At 43.9% G+C, this 17,430-nt stretch overlaps 1 protein-coding gene across 2 annotated transcripts in view; it reads right to left on the reverse strand.

The window, feature by feature from the left end:
* LOC148524043 (rac GTPase-activating protein 1-like) overlaps positions 1 to 17,430 on the reverse strand; it is an 83,059-nt gene that overhangs the window by 16,901 nt on the left and 48,728 nt on the right. For both annotated transcript variants that reach the window (XM_088472407.1, XM_088472406.1), the window contains exons 9-11: positions 1,537 to 1,643; positions 596 to 769; positions 416 to 511 (exon numbers count right to left, since the gene is read on the reverse strand). In XM_088472407.1, coding sequence (XP_088328533.1) covers positions 416 to 511; positions 596 to 769; positions 1,537 to 1,643 — 377 coding nt within the window. The remainder of the gene's footprint in view (positions 1 to 415; positions 512 to 595; positions 770 to 1,536; positions 1,644 to 17,430) is intronic.

Here is a 17,430-nt window from a genome sequence, read left to right on the forward strand (position 1 = left end):
TCAAAGCCTAAAACAGATAACATAGGATAATGGATTATAATGAAACATTTAAGACAGCATTGCTAAGCCACATAGCAAAATTGGGGAAGGGCACGGAGATTCTGATCCACCCTGTAGGAGGTCTGTGACTGGTGCTTGGATGCACATACCCTAGCCCCTCTGCATGCTCAGAACAGCACAGCAGCAGCTTCGCGAGGGCGACCCATCATTGCTGCGCCCCCATTCATCCATGGGCCCAGTAGTGACTCCACCACCAACAGTGGCAGTAGTTGCACCCGTCATGTTATTCAAAATGTTGCAAATGTATTCAGTTATACCTTTTCCTATTGGATCAATGTGTATTTTAGGTTTTACAATTTCCAAATATAATACTGTAAAAAAATATGTAGTCACTAAGTGTGTAGGATTGTCATACCTCATCCATACCCCTCTTCTCAATTTCATTTACGCACTGAATCACCAGGCTGGGTACTATTGGAGGCGTAACAGGAGCATAGTCAGCCAGCAATCCCTGTTCACAGAACACAATGATGGAGCATTAAGGCTAGACTGGACTGAGGGGATGGGGAGGGGGAAATGGTGGGTGTAAACTTACCTGCCCCCTTTTGCTTCCTGTGTCTCGTGGGGGTAACAAATTGGAGACGCATAGCTTGGAGCAAAAGTTCCTGCACTCAGGATGTATCAGAATCCGACAGTTCCGGCACTTCAAAGACATCTTCCCAAAACGAGTCTTCTGCCCACACACAGAGCACTGCTCAGCACGGATCATCTGCAAAGAGAAGTCACCATGGAAGTGTAAGGTCTTGGATTCAGATGGACCGGTCACCGGAACAGAGTGCGTACAGTCATATTGCGGGAGCCGGTCAAGCTCTCTTTAATATATATGAAGTCCACAAACTGATGTTTCCGCTGTGTACAAGTGGTCAGAGAGCAAATCAGGTGTAAAATATATTCCCATTCTAGCTAAAACTTCAACTCAACTTATTTTTCATTAAATATTCAGTAGAACATATGGGTATGTGCTGCCATGTCACAGATCTCAAGTGTCAAAGTGTGCTTTTACAAAATATAAATGGAACCTGCCATGATATTTGCATGGCAGAGAGATGTCAAGTTAAATTGACTGCATTGAAACAGTGCCCCCAACAGGCCAATTTATTATATTACAGTAAATGGCAGGTCAGCGTGGTTTTAGTAGGCAATATATTTGCTCTGACACAAGTACCCTTACTTTAAAAAACAAAAAGACCAAAACAAAATATATTTATATAAAAATAATAATATTCCAGTGTATTAATGTCCCTTTAATAGAAGTAGTGATTTACACTTGTGTTATTTCCCAACTTGTTTTAGTCTAGTCATAAGAGCCAGCAGTTTTGAAGTAATGCAATGTGAATGAGACTAAGGACAGAATGCTGACTGCAGCTGATAGTACATCATGCCTGAATAATGCTGGGCAAGATTGAAGTTTCCGCTATAATATATACATGTGCTGCACTACAATGTTTCAGGTTTTGTAGGTTCTTTGTGTCTCACCGTTTTGGAAAGGAACACATGTGACGGTGCAGACTTGTTTGGTGGAGCAACTTCTGGTTCCAGCTCCTGATCGGCCTCATTAATTTGGGGCAATATAGTTGTTTGGTCTGAAAACAGAGAAGATGTTGTCAGAGTTAATACCATTTATAGTAAATAAAACCTTAAAAAAAGTTTGATTAGAAGAAGAAAAATAGTCCATTAAAAAAATAACAGCTTTTTCATGTCGGTAGAGAGGAATTGTTAGAAATGTTATATCTATTTCTCAGAGTCCATCTGGGGGACACTGCTACCACAGGATTGTGTGTAACACATGTGGATCGAGGACCAGCTGGTTGAACAGAGAACACTGCTCGGCAATGATACCACGCCACACCTCCAAAGAGGTATCCAGAATAAAGATAAGCCTACTGAATGGAGGACCTGAAACATCTGGCTATAGTCTGTTTTGATGCTGGTCAACCACTTTTCTGCACGTCAATGTGGACTAGCAAAGCATAGGCTTCTGAACACCAGAATGCATATCCAGGTGTGCTTGAACCACATCCAGAGGAGCCAGCTGCAACTGTTCATTGGAAATGTTGGACTCTTTCAAAGGAGGAATGATTATCTCTTGGTTAAAGTAAAAATGACACTACCGTTCAAAAGTTTGTGGTCACTTAGAAATTTTCTTATATTTGAAAGAAAAGCACTGTTTTTTTTTCAATGAAGATAACATTAATCAGAAATAAACATTGTTAATGTGGTAAATGACTATACTAGCTGCAAACGTCTGATTTTTAAAGGAATATCTACATAGGTGTATTGAGGCCCATTTCCAGCAACCAACACTCCAGTGTTCTAATGGTACATTGTGTTTGCTAAGTGTGTTAGAAGCCGAATGGATGATTAGAAAACCCTTAACCCAATCATTTCAGCGCCAGGGTCTGCCACACAGCTGTGGCTGAAAGGATTGGTTCGTTTGGGCCCCACAAAACAAGCTGGCAATTAATCTGTCCCTGCACAAACTAGCTCTACGGAGGCAAGATGTCGTCCTCATCCACCGATTCCTCAATCTCTTCAGTGTTGTGTACATCCTCATCATCACAGAGTATTAATTCGTCCCCGCTGGAATCCACCACCACAGGTCCCTCTGTACGTTCTGGAGGCTGGTCTCCCTGGAAGAGTTGATAATTAATTTTTATGAACATCATCTTCTCCACATTTTGTGGAAGCAACCTCCTACGCCTTTTGCTGACAAGGTTCCCGGCTGCACTAAACACTCTTTCGGAGTACACACTGGAGGGGGGGCAACTCAGGTAAAATAGAGCCAGTTTGTACAGGGGCCTCCAAATTGCCTCTTTTTCCTGCCAGTACAGGTACGGACTGTCTGACATGCCTACTTGGATGCGGTCACCGATGTAATCCTCCACCATTCTGTCAATGGTGACAGTATCATATGCAGTGACAGTAGACATGTCAGAAATTGTTGCCAGGTCCTTCAGTCCGGACCAGATGTCCAAACTTGGTCCTGCCTGCCTTGCATCACCTCCTGCAGGTTGCTTAGGATACCTACATTTTTTCCTGGCAGCCCCAGTTGCGGGAGAAAATGAAGAAGGAGCTGTTGACGTGTCACGTTCCGCTTCAGCTGACAGTGTGTTCACCAGCAGGTCTTTGCACCTCTGCAGGCTTGTGTCGGCCAGAAAGAGAGACACCACATAGGCTTTAAACCTAGGATCGAGCACGGTGGCCAAAATGTAGTGGTCTGATATCAACAGATTGACCACCCTGGAATCCTGGCAAAGCGAATGAAGGGCTTCATCCACAAGTCCCACATGCTGAGCGGAATCGCTCCGTCTTAGCTCCTCCTTCACTTTCTCCAGCTGCTTCTGCAAAAGCCTGATGAGGGGAATGACCTGACTCAAGCTGGCAGTGTCTGAACTGACTTCACATGTGGCAAGTTCGAAGGGCTGGAGAACCTTGCACAACACAGAAATCATTCTCCACTGCGCTTGAGTCAAGTGCATACCCCCTCCTTTGCCTATGTCATAGGTGGATGTATAGGCTTGAATGGCCTTTTGCTGCTCCTCCATCCTCTGAAGCATATAGAGGGTTGAGTTCCACCGCGTCCCAACCTCTTGCTTCAGGTGATGGCGGGGCAGGTTCAAGAGTGTTTGCTGGCGTTCCAGTCTTCGGCACGCAGTCGCTGAATGGCGAAAGTGGCCAGAAATTTTTCGGGCCACCCAAAGTGTCTCCTGCACGCCCCTGTCGCTTTTCAGAAAATTCTGCACCACCAAGTTTATTGTGTGAGCAAAACATGGGACGTGCTGGAATTTGCCCAGATGTAATGCCTGCACAATATTGGTGGCGTTGTCAGATATCACAAATCCCCAGGAGAGTCTAAGTGGGGTAAGCCACTGGGCGATGATTTCCCTCAGTTTCTCTAAGAGGTTGTCGGCAGTGTGCCTCTTACTGAAACCGGTGATACACAGCGTAGCCTGCCTTGGAACGAGCTGGCGTTTCTGAGATACTGCTACTGGTGACGCTGCTGTTGTTGCTGCGTAAGGTGATACATCTACCCAGTGGGCTGTCACAGTCATATAGTCCTTAGTTTGCCCTGTTCCACTTGTCCACATGTCCGTGGTTAAGTGGACATTGGGTACAACCGCATTTTTCAGGACACTGAGGACACTTTTTCTGACGTTTCTGTACAGTCTCGGTATCGCCTGCCTAGTGAAGTGGAATCTAGACGGAATTTGGAACCGGGGACACACTACCTCCATCAATTGTCTAAATCCCACTGCACTAATGGCGGATACCGGACGCACGTCTAACACCAACATAGCAGTCAAGGCCTCAGTTATAAGTTTTGCTTCAGGATGACTGCTGTCCTACTTCATCCTCCTCGCTAAGGACTGTTGGAGGGTCAATTGTTTAGTAAACGTAGTGGTGTTCCTACTTCCTCTCTGGGATGATGAGCAACTCCCAGCAGCAGCAACAGCAGCAGCAGCAGCAGTAGGCGTAGCAATGCAGGATCCGCCGCAGGAATCCCAGATAGGAGAGTCAGTCATGCCAGTGACATGGCCTGCAGGACTACTTCCGATCCTGACTAAGGAGGAAATTGACGAGGAGGGAGTTGACGGTGTGGTTGCAGGTGCTTGGATACAACAGGACAACGGGATTTAGGTGTCCCTGGACTGCTTACGGTCTTAGCCAAAGTTTCTGAACTTGACTAACTTTTTATGAACGCGCTGCAGGTGCCGTATAAGGGAGGATGATCCTAGGTGGTTAACGTCCCTACCCCTACTTATTTCACCTTTACATATGGTACATATGGCAAGACAGTTGTTGTCCGGATTTGGATAGAAATATTGCCAGACCAAAGAGGTGGAATGTTTGGTCTTCTGCCCAGGCATGACCGTGATGGGCTTTTCATCCCACGGACAACAACTGTCTCCCCCGGAGCCAGATTTAAACAAACCACATCACCATCAGAATCCTCCTCGCCAACTTCCTCCTCAGCGCCAGCTACACCAGTATCCTCATCCTGTTGTACATCAACAGTGACATCTTCAATTTGCATATCAGCAAGTGGACTGTGGGTGCTCCTTTCAGCACTTGCAGGGGGCGTGCAAATGGTGGAAAGAGCCACCTCTTCCCGTCCAGTGCTGGGAAGGTCAGGCATTGCAACCGCCACCACACTTTAATTCTCCTTGGGGATTTGTGATATCTTCTTAGAACGCACAGTTCTTCGCTGTGCTTTTGCCAGCTTAACTCGTTTGATTTTTTTTTAGCGGGAGGAGGGCTTCCATCGTCATGTGAAGCTGAACCACTAGTTATGAACATAGGGAAAGACCTTAGCTGTTCCTTGCCACTCCGTGTCGTAAATGGCATATTGGAAAGTTTACGTTTCTCCACAGATGATATAAATGTTTTTTTTTTTTAAGGTCATTTTCCTGAACTTTGTCATTTGGGATTGTATGTGCCCTCTACTATGACATTGGGCATCGGCCTTGGCAGACGACGTTGGTGGCATGTTATCGTCTATGTCATGACTAGTGGCAGCAGCTTCAGCACTAGGAGGAAGTGGTTCTTGATCTTTCCCTATATTATTTTTAATCGGAGAAAGTTTGGTCCTCCATTTATGTTATATTGATATATACATGCGGCTAAGGCACACACAAACACAGAAAATAATTTTTTATTTTTGTTGGAGACTAGTGCACTTTGTGGGTTACACCACCCTTTAAGAAATGAGCCAGCCGGCCCTTTACTTATGGGACACAGGCGCACGCTTGGCGCTGCTCCTTTGTTGATGCACATGCAGCTACAGCCCACACAATTCACAAACACAGAAAATATTTTTATTTTTTTTTGCACTTGGGGGGAGCACCCCTGATGGACAGAGCACCCCCTGGACAACACTACAGCACCCCTTTAAAACTGGGACACTGCACAGGACTTTGGAGTGGACACAGCCCCTATGGACAACTGACTGCACAACACAGTCCAGCCAGCCCCTATGGACTTTGGAGAAGTGGACACAGCCCCTATGGACAACAGCAGCACAACACTACACAGCCCAGCCCTAACTCCCACCCTCCCTCTTCACTGTCCACAGCTGAGTGAGAAAATGGCGCCGACGCGGGCACCTTATATAGAATACAAAACCCGCGAGACCCGGAAGGCGGGATGATGATGTTTTGCATCGATTTCAGATCAGGGTCAGGCGGGAAAAGTCGAGCCTGACTCGGATCGGCCTCGGATTGGGGGGGGGGGGGGGGGGGTTCGGATTTCAGAAATCCGAACCCGCTCACCCCTACTGCAAACACACACTCACAGGATTGACAAAGGGAAATAAGCTACTTCTAACCAAGTTGACTGCAGCTGAAAAAAAAACAAAAAAAACCCTCTCTCACAATGGATTGAATCCAACCCACCTACCTCTTACAATATTACATCCTAGAATTATATTTCTGTTTACAATGGACTGGACAGAGACGTCCACCAATAAGGAAGACCTCACTGAAAAGTTTTTTGGCACCTGGTTGCCTTATATTCATACTTTATCCCCATCACTTAAGGATTCTCTACGGAGATGCTTCCAGCTTACGTCATGGTTTAACTTGGAAGTACTTGATAAGGCCCTCCCTTTTGATCAACACTTAACCAGCCCGTTAACTGTATATGTAACTATGTATGTGATTGTTTCTTGTGTGTGCAACTGCAATCTATATCTAGATTTATTTACTGCAAATTATATAATTATCTTGTTAGATGATTCTCTGCAATTTGTTTTATTATGCTGAGGATAACTTTATATACAGTCAGGTGCAATAAATATTGGGACATTGACAGAATTTTCATAATTTGACCTCTATTCACCACCACAATGACTTTGAAATGAAACAAACAAGATGTGCTTTAACTGCAGACTTTCAGATTTAATTTGAGGGTAATTACATCCAAATCAGTTGAACGGTGTAGGAATTACAATGGTTTCTATACGTGCCTGCCACTTTTTAAGGGGCCAAAAGTAATGGGACAAACTAAACAATCCTAAATCTAACTTTCACTTTTTAATACTTTGTTGCAAATCCTTTACAGGCAATTACAGCCTGAAGTCTGGAACGCATAGACATCACCAGACGCTGGGTTTCATCCCTGGTGATGCTCTGCCAGGCCTCTACTGCAAATGTCTTCAGTTCCTGCTTGTTTTTGGGGCATTTTCCCTTCAGTTTTGTCTTCATCAAGTGAAATGCATGCTCAATCGGATTCAGGTCAGGGGATTGACTTAGCCATTGCATAACATTCCACTTTTTAGCCCTAAAAAACACTTTGGTTGATTTTGCAGTATGCTTCAGGTCATTGTCCATCTGCACTGTGAAGCGCCGTCCAATGAGTTCTGAAGCATTTGACTGAATAGGAGCATATAATATTGCCCGAAACACTTCAGAATTCATTCTGCTGCTTTTGTCAGCAGTCACATCATCAATAAATACAAGGGAACCACTTCCATTGGCAGCCATACATGCCCACGCCATGACACTACCACCACCATGCTTCACTGATGAGGTGGTATGTTTTGGATCATGAGCAGTTCCTTTCCTTCTCCGTACTCTTCTCTTCCCATCACTCTGGTACAAGTTGATCTTTGTCTCATCTGTCCATAGGATGTTGTTCCAGAACTGTAATGGCTTTTTTAGATGTTGTTTGGCAAACTCTAATCTGGTCTTCCTGTTTTTGAGGCTCACCAATGGTTTACATCTTGTAGTGAACACTCTATATTCATTGTTGTGAAGTCTTCTCTTGATTGTTGACTTGCCACATATACACCAACCTCCTGGAGAGTGTTCTTGATTTGGCCAAATGTTGTGAAGGGGTTTTTCTTCACCAGGGAAATAATTCTTCTGTCATCCACCACAGTTGTTTTCCGTGGTCTTCCGGGTCTTTTGGTGTTACTGAGCTATCCGGTGCTTTCTTTCTTTTTAAGAATGTTCCAAACAGTTGATTTGGCCACACCTAATGTTTTTGCTATCTCTCTGATGGGTTTGTTTTGATTTTTCAGCCTAATGATGGCTTGCTTCATTGATAGTGACAGCTCTTTGGATCTCATATTGAGAGTCGACAGCAACTGATTCTAAATGCAAATGTCACACCTAGAATCAACTCCAGACCTTTTACCTACTTAATTGATAATGAAATAACCAGGGAATAGCCCACACCTGTCCATGAAATAGCTTTTGAGTTGATAGTCCCATTACTTTTGGCCCCTTAAAAAGTGGGAGGCACATATAGAAACCGTTGTAATTCCTACACCGTTCACCTGATTTGGATGTAATTACCCTCAAATGAAATCTGAAAGTCTGCAGTTAAAGCACATCTTGTTTGTTTCATTTCAAAGCCATTGTGGTGGTGAATAGAGGCCAAAATATATGAAAATTCTGTCAATGTCCCAATATATATGCACCTGACTGTATATTTGTATTACAATATGCTGTTTTCCTAAAAATATTATATATAAAAAGACTGAACATTTCCTACAACGGTGTGTACTACTCCCTTCAGAGAACAGCAAACACAGGCTCTAACCAGGAGTAGAAAGAGAAGTGGGAGGCCCCGGTGCACAACTGTGCAAGACATGCACATTAGAGTCACTAGTTTGAGAAATAGACGCCTCACAAGTCCTCATCTGGCAGCTTCATTAAATGGTACCCGCAAAACGCCAGTGTCAACGTCTACAGTGAAGAGGCGACTCCAGGATGCTGGCCTTCTAGCAGATTGGCAAAGAAAAAGCCATATCTGAGACTGGCCAATAAAAGGAAAAAATTAATATGGGCAAAAGAACACAGACATTGGACAGAGGAAGACTGGAAAAAAGTGTTATGGACAGACAAATCGAAGTTTGAGGTGTTTGGTTCAAACAGAAGAACATTTGTGAGAGGCAGAACAAGTGAAAAGATGCTGGAAGAGTGCCTGACACCATCTGATGGAGGCAATGTGATGGTCTGCGGCTGCTTTGGTGCTGGTAAAGTGGGAGATTTGTATAAGGTAAAAGGGATTTTGAATAAGGAAGGCGATCACTCAATTTTGCAACGCCATGCCATACCCTGTGGACAGCGCTTGATTGGAGCCAATTTCCTCTTCCAACAGGACAATAACCCAAAGCACACCTCCAAATTATGCAATAACTATTTAGGGAAGAAGCAGGCAGCTGGCATTCTGTCTATAATGGAGTGGCCAGCGCAGTCACCAGATCTCAACGCCATTGAGCCATTATGGGAGCAGATTGACAATATGGTAAGCAAGAAGTGCCCATCAAGCCAATCGAACTTGTGGGAGGTGCTTCAGGAAGCGTGGGGTGACATTTCTTCAGATTACCTCAACAAATTAACAGCTAGAATGCCAAAGGTCTGCAATGCTATAATTGCTGCAAAAGGAGCATTCTTTGACAAAAGCAAAGTTTGAAGGACAAAATTATTATTTCAAATGAAAATCATTATTTCTAACCTTGCCAATGTCTTTACTATATGTTCTATTCATTTTGCAACTCATTTGATAAATAAAACTCAGTTTTCATTTAAAACACGAAATTGTCTGGATGACCCCAAACTTTTGAACAGTAGTGTACCTTGGATGTTCTCGATGGCCGCCAGCTCCTTCCCTTCGCCGGCTTGTTTATTCGGGTCGCCTCTTCTCCTGCAGCAGCAGGTTGCGGTCATTCAGTCTCGTGGTCACGTGGTAGCGGCTTTTCAGCAAGCAGTGTGTGACGGTCACTTGTTAATGATAGATATGTTGGTAATAGGAGTGTTAAGATCTCCCAACGTGTTTCAGCCGTGGTGGCCTTCCTCTGGGAGTAATACTGTGTGTGACCCACCAGCTGATCTGAGTCATACATACAAACAGTGAGCAATATGCTGGTCCTGACTTTTGCTTAGACAAGCTGCAGGAACCAGTTGCCTAAATATGGCCCAGTGCAGTACACAACTATGTGTGACAGACTTCACAAATATTTTATATACAAAATTTTATATATATATATATATATATATATATATATATATATGTACTGCACTGGGCCATATTTAGGCAACTGGTCCCTGCAGCTTGCCTAAGCAAAAGTCAGGATCAGCATATTGCTCACTGTTAGTGTGTGTGTATGTATATATATATATATATATATATATATATATATATATATATATATATATATATATATATATTACAAAGGGTATAGCCATAAGCTGACAGATAGAAAAAAAAAAAAAAAAAAGACACAGACAGGCAGCGCTAGCACAAGTCACATACAATGCAGGAGAGACGCTGCAAAGTGGCACTATACTCAACTACACAGACGCAGTGTTTGGTAGGAAATAGCGCTACATATGCTGACCCTGGGGAGGGGTATACAGGGGGACCGAACAACGCATTGCCCTGGGAGAACTTCGACTGCACCACAGAAAATGGCCGCCGGAGGTCTCAGAGAGGGTGTGTCCGGAGGAGGAGAGCAGCTCAGGGAAGCCAGACCGCAGTGGAAAGGCACGCTAAGCTGAGGAGCCGCTTAAACAGGGAAGTTGTCTCCACTGGATGGTTAGTTTCCCGCACCAATATGTCCCTGGTGGTCCAGAGGAACGCGATGGCCGCAGCCTGCTTCCACACTCAGCACCTCCGGTCTGTTCGCTGAGACTGGAGGTATCAACTGCAATAACATGCGGGTCACCATGAGCGGCGGCCCGCCTTACCTGTCCCCTGATGTCAGGTGCAGTCTGGGTCCTCTCCGGGGGCCCTGGCTAGAACTGACCACCGGAACGCCCGCCGAGATTCCCAGATCAGTACTGGCGTCGCAGCACCGGAGTGGCAGCACAGACGTCCCATGGACAGTCTGCTACCGCGCGCTCTATTCTTGTAAAATTAAACTAAAGAAAATAAAGATGATAGCTTTAGGGGCTGCTTAAACAGCCCCCCTACGAAATAGTGACCAGACTTCGGCCGGGCACCAACGAAACTGGGGTGCATCTGGCTCAGGGGTGGGGTATAGGGAGAGTGGAACCAATGCATCCGGGGAGCTGAAAAGCTTTAACTGCGTGGTGCCCGGATTGGTTCCCATCACCTACACCCCAAGGTATCCCTGTGGAGCCTATGGACCCTGAAGAAATATATATGCAATTAGCTCTCAGCGAACTACGAACAGCACAAAGGCCAAATAGGATATCAAGCTCTGTATAACCTGGCCACCTGAGGTATACAGGGAGACTGACCAAACCTCCTGAGATTCGCAGCCACCGAGGGCACCCGAGAGTGGTCTCTGGCAGTCTCATATACAGGGAGGCAGGGAGGAGCAACTCCGATGCAAGAAACCTAGTCTCTGGACCAGTGTCTGGGTTGGGGGAGGGGTCGCCGGGGACCTCCCCTAGGTTATATGGATCCACCAGGTGCACTGCCTGTACATGGCCGCCGCCTTTTATCCCCAGATGCCAGAATTCCATGCCCTGGTGGTCTAGTGGGGGAAAGCAGTCTACCCTGGTTCCTCACTACGGCGGGCTCCGGCAGGTCTCTACTGCCGGAGGCACGGACTGCCACATGGGTTCCTGCTATCAGCGGGGATCCACCTTACCTGCATCCTCAATGTCTCCGGCTGCAGTCCTGGGCTCAGCGTCACTCCGCTAATGCCCACCGAAATCACCAGTTCCCTCATTGGTGTTGCGGTGCCGGCTTGGGTAGACTGAGAAGCTGAATGCCTGTAGCCAGGGTATATATGGAGGAGGACCCAGTGTATCCTGGGAGCTAAAGCTTGTAACTGGATCACTCCAACCATATACCCAAAGGTAATTCCTGTGGACCCCGAAGAAGAAATTTCCGAAGTAGTGCAGACATTCATCAATCCACTGCGTCATGTGTGTACCTCACGGAAAGCATTACCACCCAATGAGGACAGCACAGTGACCGACCACAGGTGCTAAATGATCATGGAAAAAGAGAAGCAGAAATCACATAACCTTGTGCTCAGTATTAATCCATCAAAAGGGCAAGTCCCCTTAGCTTAATCCAATCACTTTATAGGAACTGGATATTATTCTTACAGATGACCAGTCTAGAGAGAGACTGAGATGAAGATGGCCAGGAGGGCTGTCAGGAGGCAGCCCTCACAGTAAGCGTGTGATGTTATAATCAGTGTATGTCCCAGGCAATCCACTGGTACACGCTCATCTCCTCAGCCTTCCGGGTATGCACAACCTCCGTCAACATAAGATATCCTCCGTCTTTTCACCGAAGCGTTTGGACCCCAATCCTGTGGTCTTTTTCAAGATGTCCTTCACACTTTGGACTCCTTGAAAAAGACCACCGGATTGGGGTCGAAACGCGTCGGAGAATTGTTTTTAGAAAATAATTGGGTTTTAAACATACTTCACCTATGTGCACCACCTACTCCTTATCCAAGTACAGATACTCTAACCTTTTCTGCAGCTTTAATTCGGTTTATATACAGACTTACTTAAATATAATCCTGCTTATATGAACCATTGGCTTATTATTTTTTTGGGTGTCTTTCCACGGTGCGAGGGTTCATTTCTAGTAGAAGGACTAAACTCCAAAAGGAGGAACATGTTTGGGGAAAAAGATTAAACCAATATCTTTGGGACTTAAGAACACATACTCATTTGGATGGTCCTCTTCAGTTGAAAAGCCGTAATGTGGAACTTTCGGTCTTAAAGATGATATCGAGATCCGTGGGTCATCACTACACATTAATAGGAACTTTTTTCCATCAATTGTAAAAAGGACAGATTGATATTGAATATTATTCAGAGACTTTAGATCATTATCAGCACCCTCTCATATTTGGCGTGTTTTATATCTTATCCTTTTAACGGGGATTTTTGTTAAGGGAGCAGCTTAAGAATGAATTGAGCTTTGTATTTTTCTTTAATATATTTCCATTATCTGAAGCGCAAGCAAAAGGCAACATTTCTGTGTATTTTATTTGCTGTTCGTAGCCTTGTTTGCAGCTGGTCGCGATGCCTGTCTTTCTGGACCATACTAAAAAGTCACAAAAAATGTAGATCAATGTTTTTAGATGAGGATCAAATTTTAGAATTGAAGAATGATGATAGTGATTACTCCGGGTATCTCTTGAGTATGGAAAAATTGGCCACAAGAGAGCTAAAATGATGGTACGATATTCTGACGTTAGAAAAATACTTAAGTAGGCAGAATACAGAGATATTTAAGGCTATCAAAAGCTCCAACTTTTAGGTCTCAAGATGAAATGTTTTCATCTAACTGGTATCGAATTCTAGGTGCTCAGCAGAACTAATGGGCACAATAATATCTGAGAAGAAGAAAGATCTAGTGAGAATAGAAGATATGAACAAATTTGAAAAATTGGTAACTAAAGTCGAACAAAGTGAGGAGTTCAAGAGAGATGTGGAAGAATTTCAGGAAAAATTGGATAGACTTGAAAATGATATTGTATCTACTAAATAAAGGAAGTTTTTAAGAGGTAAGCGAGACTATGATAATAGGAAAGTACACAACTGGATATCCTATACATCACGAGAGAATGGCCCACAAATAGGGAATTCAGATGTCAGTTTTGGAATATCAAATAGACGGGAAAGCCATCCTCAATGACAATCACGATACCATCACAGATCAGAATGACAACAAATAAGAATGAAGCCAAGAAGAAATTCTTCTTATACTTACCCCCCCAGTTTACAAAAGAAAGAAACGGGGATTATAGCCATAGAAATAGATTTGAGGTATTAAGATCTCCATCCCCAATCTTTAATGAATACCGCTCTTTTTTTTTTTTTTTTTTTTAGAGGGAAGAAAGGGAACTTGATTCCCCAATACCCAGAGGAAAGAAGAATTATTCACAATAATCGATTCCCCACAGGGCGTAAAGAGGATTTTAAGAGTAGGAGGAGAGGAAAGAAGGGAGGGAACTCTCAAAAAAAAAAAAAAAAAAAAAAGACGAGCCAAGTTTCCGGAAAACGGACAACAAGGATCATCAATTAATCAAAAAAAAAAAAAAATTCCGTTCCACAATCCTTGTTATTAGAGAAACGTGTGAAATTTGCCCCGGATTCCCATGTAGATAAGTTTGATCTATTTATTAATTTGAATAAGTTTGTCCGCAATTTAACAGTACAAAGGCACTTCCTCAAAAACCCAATGCCCAAACTTGATTATAAACCCAATTCTGAACCATTGGTGTCCTTACCTTCAAAATTATATCCGGTAGAGTCCAGAGGTAGTTTTATAGATATATTCCATGAAAATGTTAAACAGGATTTAAGAAAAGAAGAAAAAAGTAATGATTGAGGAAGGAGTAATTGAAATCCTGGGGAAAAATGGGCAGAGAAACAATTGAAAAAGGATGATAATGTGATAATTAAAATAGCAGATAAATGGGGGGCAGTTCTAAAGGTCAGTCTATCTAGAAGAGGCTTATGTAATCTTAAAATGATGCTTCCACATATGAGAGACTTCAGCACATGGGGATGGCCTTATTTGTAAGAAAGTGTTTGAGTTCTTGTACATAAAGGATCCCAAATTAGCTTTATTCTATCACGTTCCCAAGAATAAAGAGACCACCAGGTCGTCCGATAATTTCGGATCTAGAATCTCTAACTTCGAATCTATCCCACTTTCTAGATCTAAAACTGCAACCCTTTGTTAGAGAGTTAAAATCATATCTGAAAGATTCTACCAGTCTACTCAAATTGATGAAAGATATATGGTCATCCTCAAACCTTTGGCTTACAATAGATGTGCAGGCCCTATATTCCCCAATCCCACATTCAAAGGGCATACAAGCAATAAGAGACACTAAAAGCTTCAGAAGAATTAAACCATAAAGAAAGGGATTTTATCCTAAAGAGTATCAGCTTTATCTTAGAACATAATTTCTTTGAATTTGAGGGGGAATTCTTCCTGCAAAGACAAGAAACAGCGATGGGCACTAAATTTGCCCCATCATATGCCAACACCTTCTTGGGGTATTGGGAACAGCAATATCTCTATGGCTCAGAATTTGAAGTTAACTATATTTTTTTTCGCCGTTACATAGATTATCTCATCTTCATTTGGAAGGGTGACATTGCCAGTGTTGAGAGATTCCTAACATATATAAATGATAATTCAATCTGAAATTTACTTATAAACATCATAAGGAGGTCATTGCTTATCTAGATATAGTCTTGGAGGGAAAATCTAAATGGAAAACTAGAAACCAAAACATTTTTCAAAGAAGTTGATGCAAATAGCTTTATACCATCTTCAAGTTGCCATTTACCATCTTGGATCAATAATGTACCATATGCCCAATTTTTGAGGATATGAAAGAACTGTAGTGATGAAAGCCAATTTTGGGAACAGTCTAATTTGTTGAAAGAAAGGTTTCAGGAAAGGGGATATGATAAAGATAAGATAGTAGAAGCAATGGAGAAAGCTTCGAAATTAGACAGAAATACCCTCTTACAAGATAAGAATGATCGCAAAAATGTAGAAAGACTACAAGCTAGGCCCTTTATTACCCAGTACAATAGAGAGAGTAACAAGATAAAAAAATATTCTAAAGCGCCACTAGTCCATACTGTTGAGAAATCCTATATTGAGCCCTGCACTTACTCAAGAACCAAGAATGATCTACAAAAGGGCAGTAAATATGAAGAGCATATTAGCACCGAGTAGATTAAAAGTGGTGAAAAAAGACGAATATTGAAAAACATTTTCATATTCTTCCAGATAGCAAAAAATGTGATATTAAGTTGTCACGGCTGCCGACACTTGAGACTCCTGGGTAGAGGCAGGCCTACTAGGCACAATAAACTGGGGTGGCTTTAGGAATGACCTATGGTAGGGAACCCAGAGTCCAGTAAGAGGCTAACACCTCAGGATGGTATAGAGGAGCTTCACCTGGGTGGAACCCTGTAGTGATGGAGATCCGGAGCAGGGTTGAGCCCTGCGATGCGGTGAGGTCAGAGCAGGGTTGAGCCCTGCGATGCGGTGAGGTCGGAGCAGGGTTGAGCCCTGTGAAGCGGTGTAGTTCCGGAACGGGGTTGAGCCCTGCAGTGTAACTAGAATCCGGAGCGAGGTTGAGCCCCACGATGCGGTGATGATAACTAACGGTGTAGTTGACAACTGTAACGAAGATGGGTTCGATGTCCACAGGAGTGAGAGGCAAAAGGCAAAGTAAATAGTGCAGCAAAAGATGAAACCACAGCAGTGGAGCAGAAAGCAATACTTAGGCAATGGCTAAGCTGAGCTCTGTAGTGCGGCCGGTAACTGGCATCAGAAATTAAGCTGGAACAGGAGCTGAGACATAGCAAAGTCCACAGCAACCCACAGGCACAGCAAGGATCTGGCAGGAGTCCAAGAAAGACCTGAAAGTAACGTTGCACAGACCCTGAGACACAGGGCCTGATTCAGAACCGGACGCTATTTGCGCTCGCTCGTTCAGAAAAAGGGGCCGGCTATTTAAATTGTGCGCTCGCTCTTTGCGGTCTGTTGATGCCTCTATGTTTGAGCGAGCGAACAAAACATGCGCTCGCTATTTTGTAAAGACGCCCCCTGGCCGCTCGCATCCTACGTCATCTCCGCTATTAGATTAATCGAGTACATCGAAAGGCATCTGAACTGCTCGCAGTGCTTGTGGTTGGATTTTCCTACCGCAATCATGCGAACAGTTCAGGCTAAGAAACAACTAAGTGACGTGGTCGATGACGCTGCTTTGTTAATTACGCACACCATTAAAACGCCCGTTTTGACCGTTTGGCACGCCTGCGTTCGGATCACCGCTCCCGGTTTTCAAGCACCTTCCCCTTTTACCACCCACAAACGCCTCATCCTGTCACTCAAATTAGTAGGCACTCGCTATTTTGAGAGCGCTCAATTTCCGACCGCAATGACTGGTTGGCGCATGCGCATTACGACCCATACGCATGCGCAGTTGTGCAAACATCGCTCGGAGCGAACGAGCAGCCGCTTACGAGCAGCTCTGCATCAGGCCCACAGTTAGTAACAGGCTTTATACTAGAGGTCTGTGATCCATAGGAAGTTCAGAACATGTGACACAAATGGAACCAGGTTTGAAATAATGAGCAATCTAGGAATCCCACAACCTGACAACACCTTGGAAACAGATAACTTTAACCCTCTATTCCCTGTATGTGAAGAACGCCAGCAAGCAGGATAGCTCCTCCAACGACCACAAAGGAACTTTGGAAAAAGTAATCTATCTTTATGTACTGGAAGTCGCAGTCCTGACATAAGTACACCATTAGAGATGCCATCACTTGTGATACTACATTTGTGATATATAGGATCACAAGCAGTTGTGGGAAAGCATATGTGGGTAAAACAAAAAGACCTTTAAAGATCCGTATCCAGGAGCATCTGCGAAATATTCGC

The sequence above is a fragment of the Taudactylus pleione genome, unplaced genomic scaffold, assembly GCF_031769625.1.
Source record: "Taudactylus pleione unplaced genomic scaffold, aTauple2 ptg000122l, whole genome shotgun sequence".
Taxonomy (NCBI): domain Eukaryota; kingdom Metazoa; phylum Chordata; class Amphibia; order Anura; family Myobatrachidae; genus Taudactylus; species Taudactylus pleione.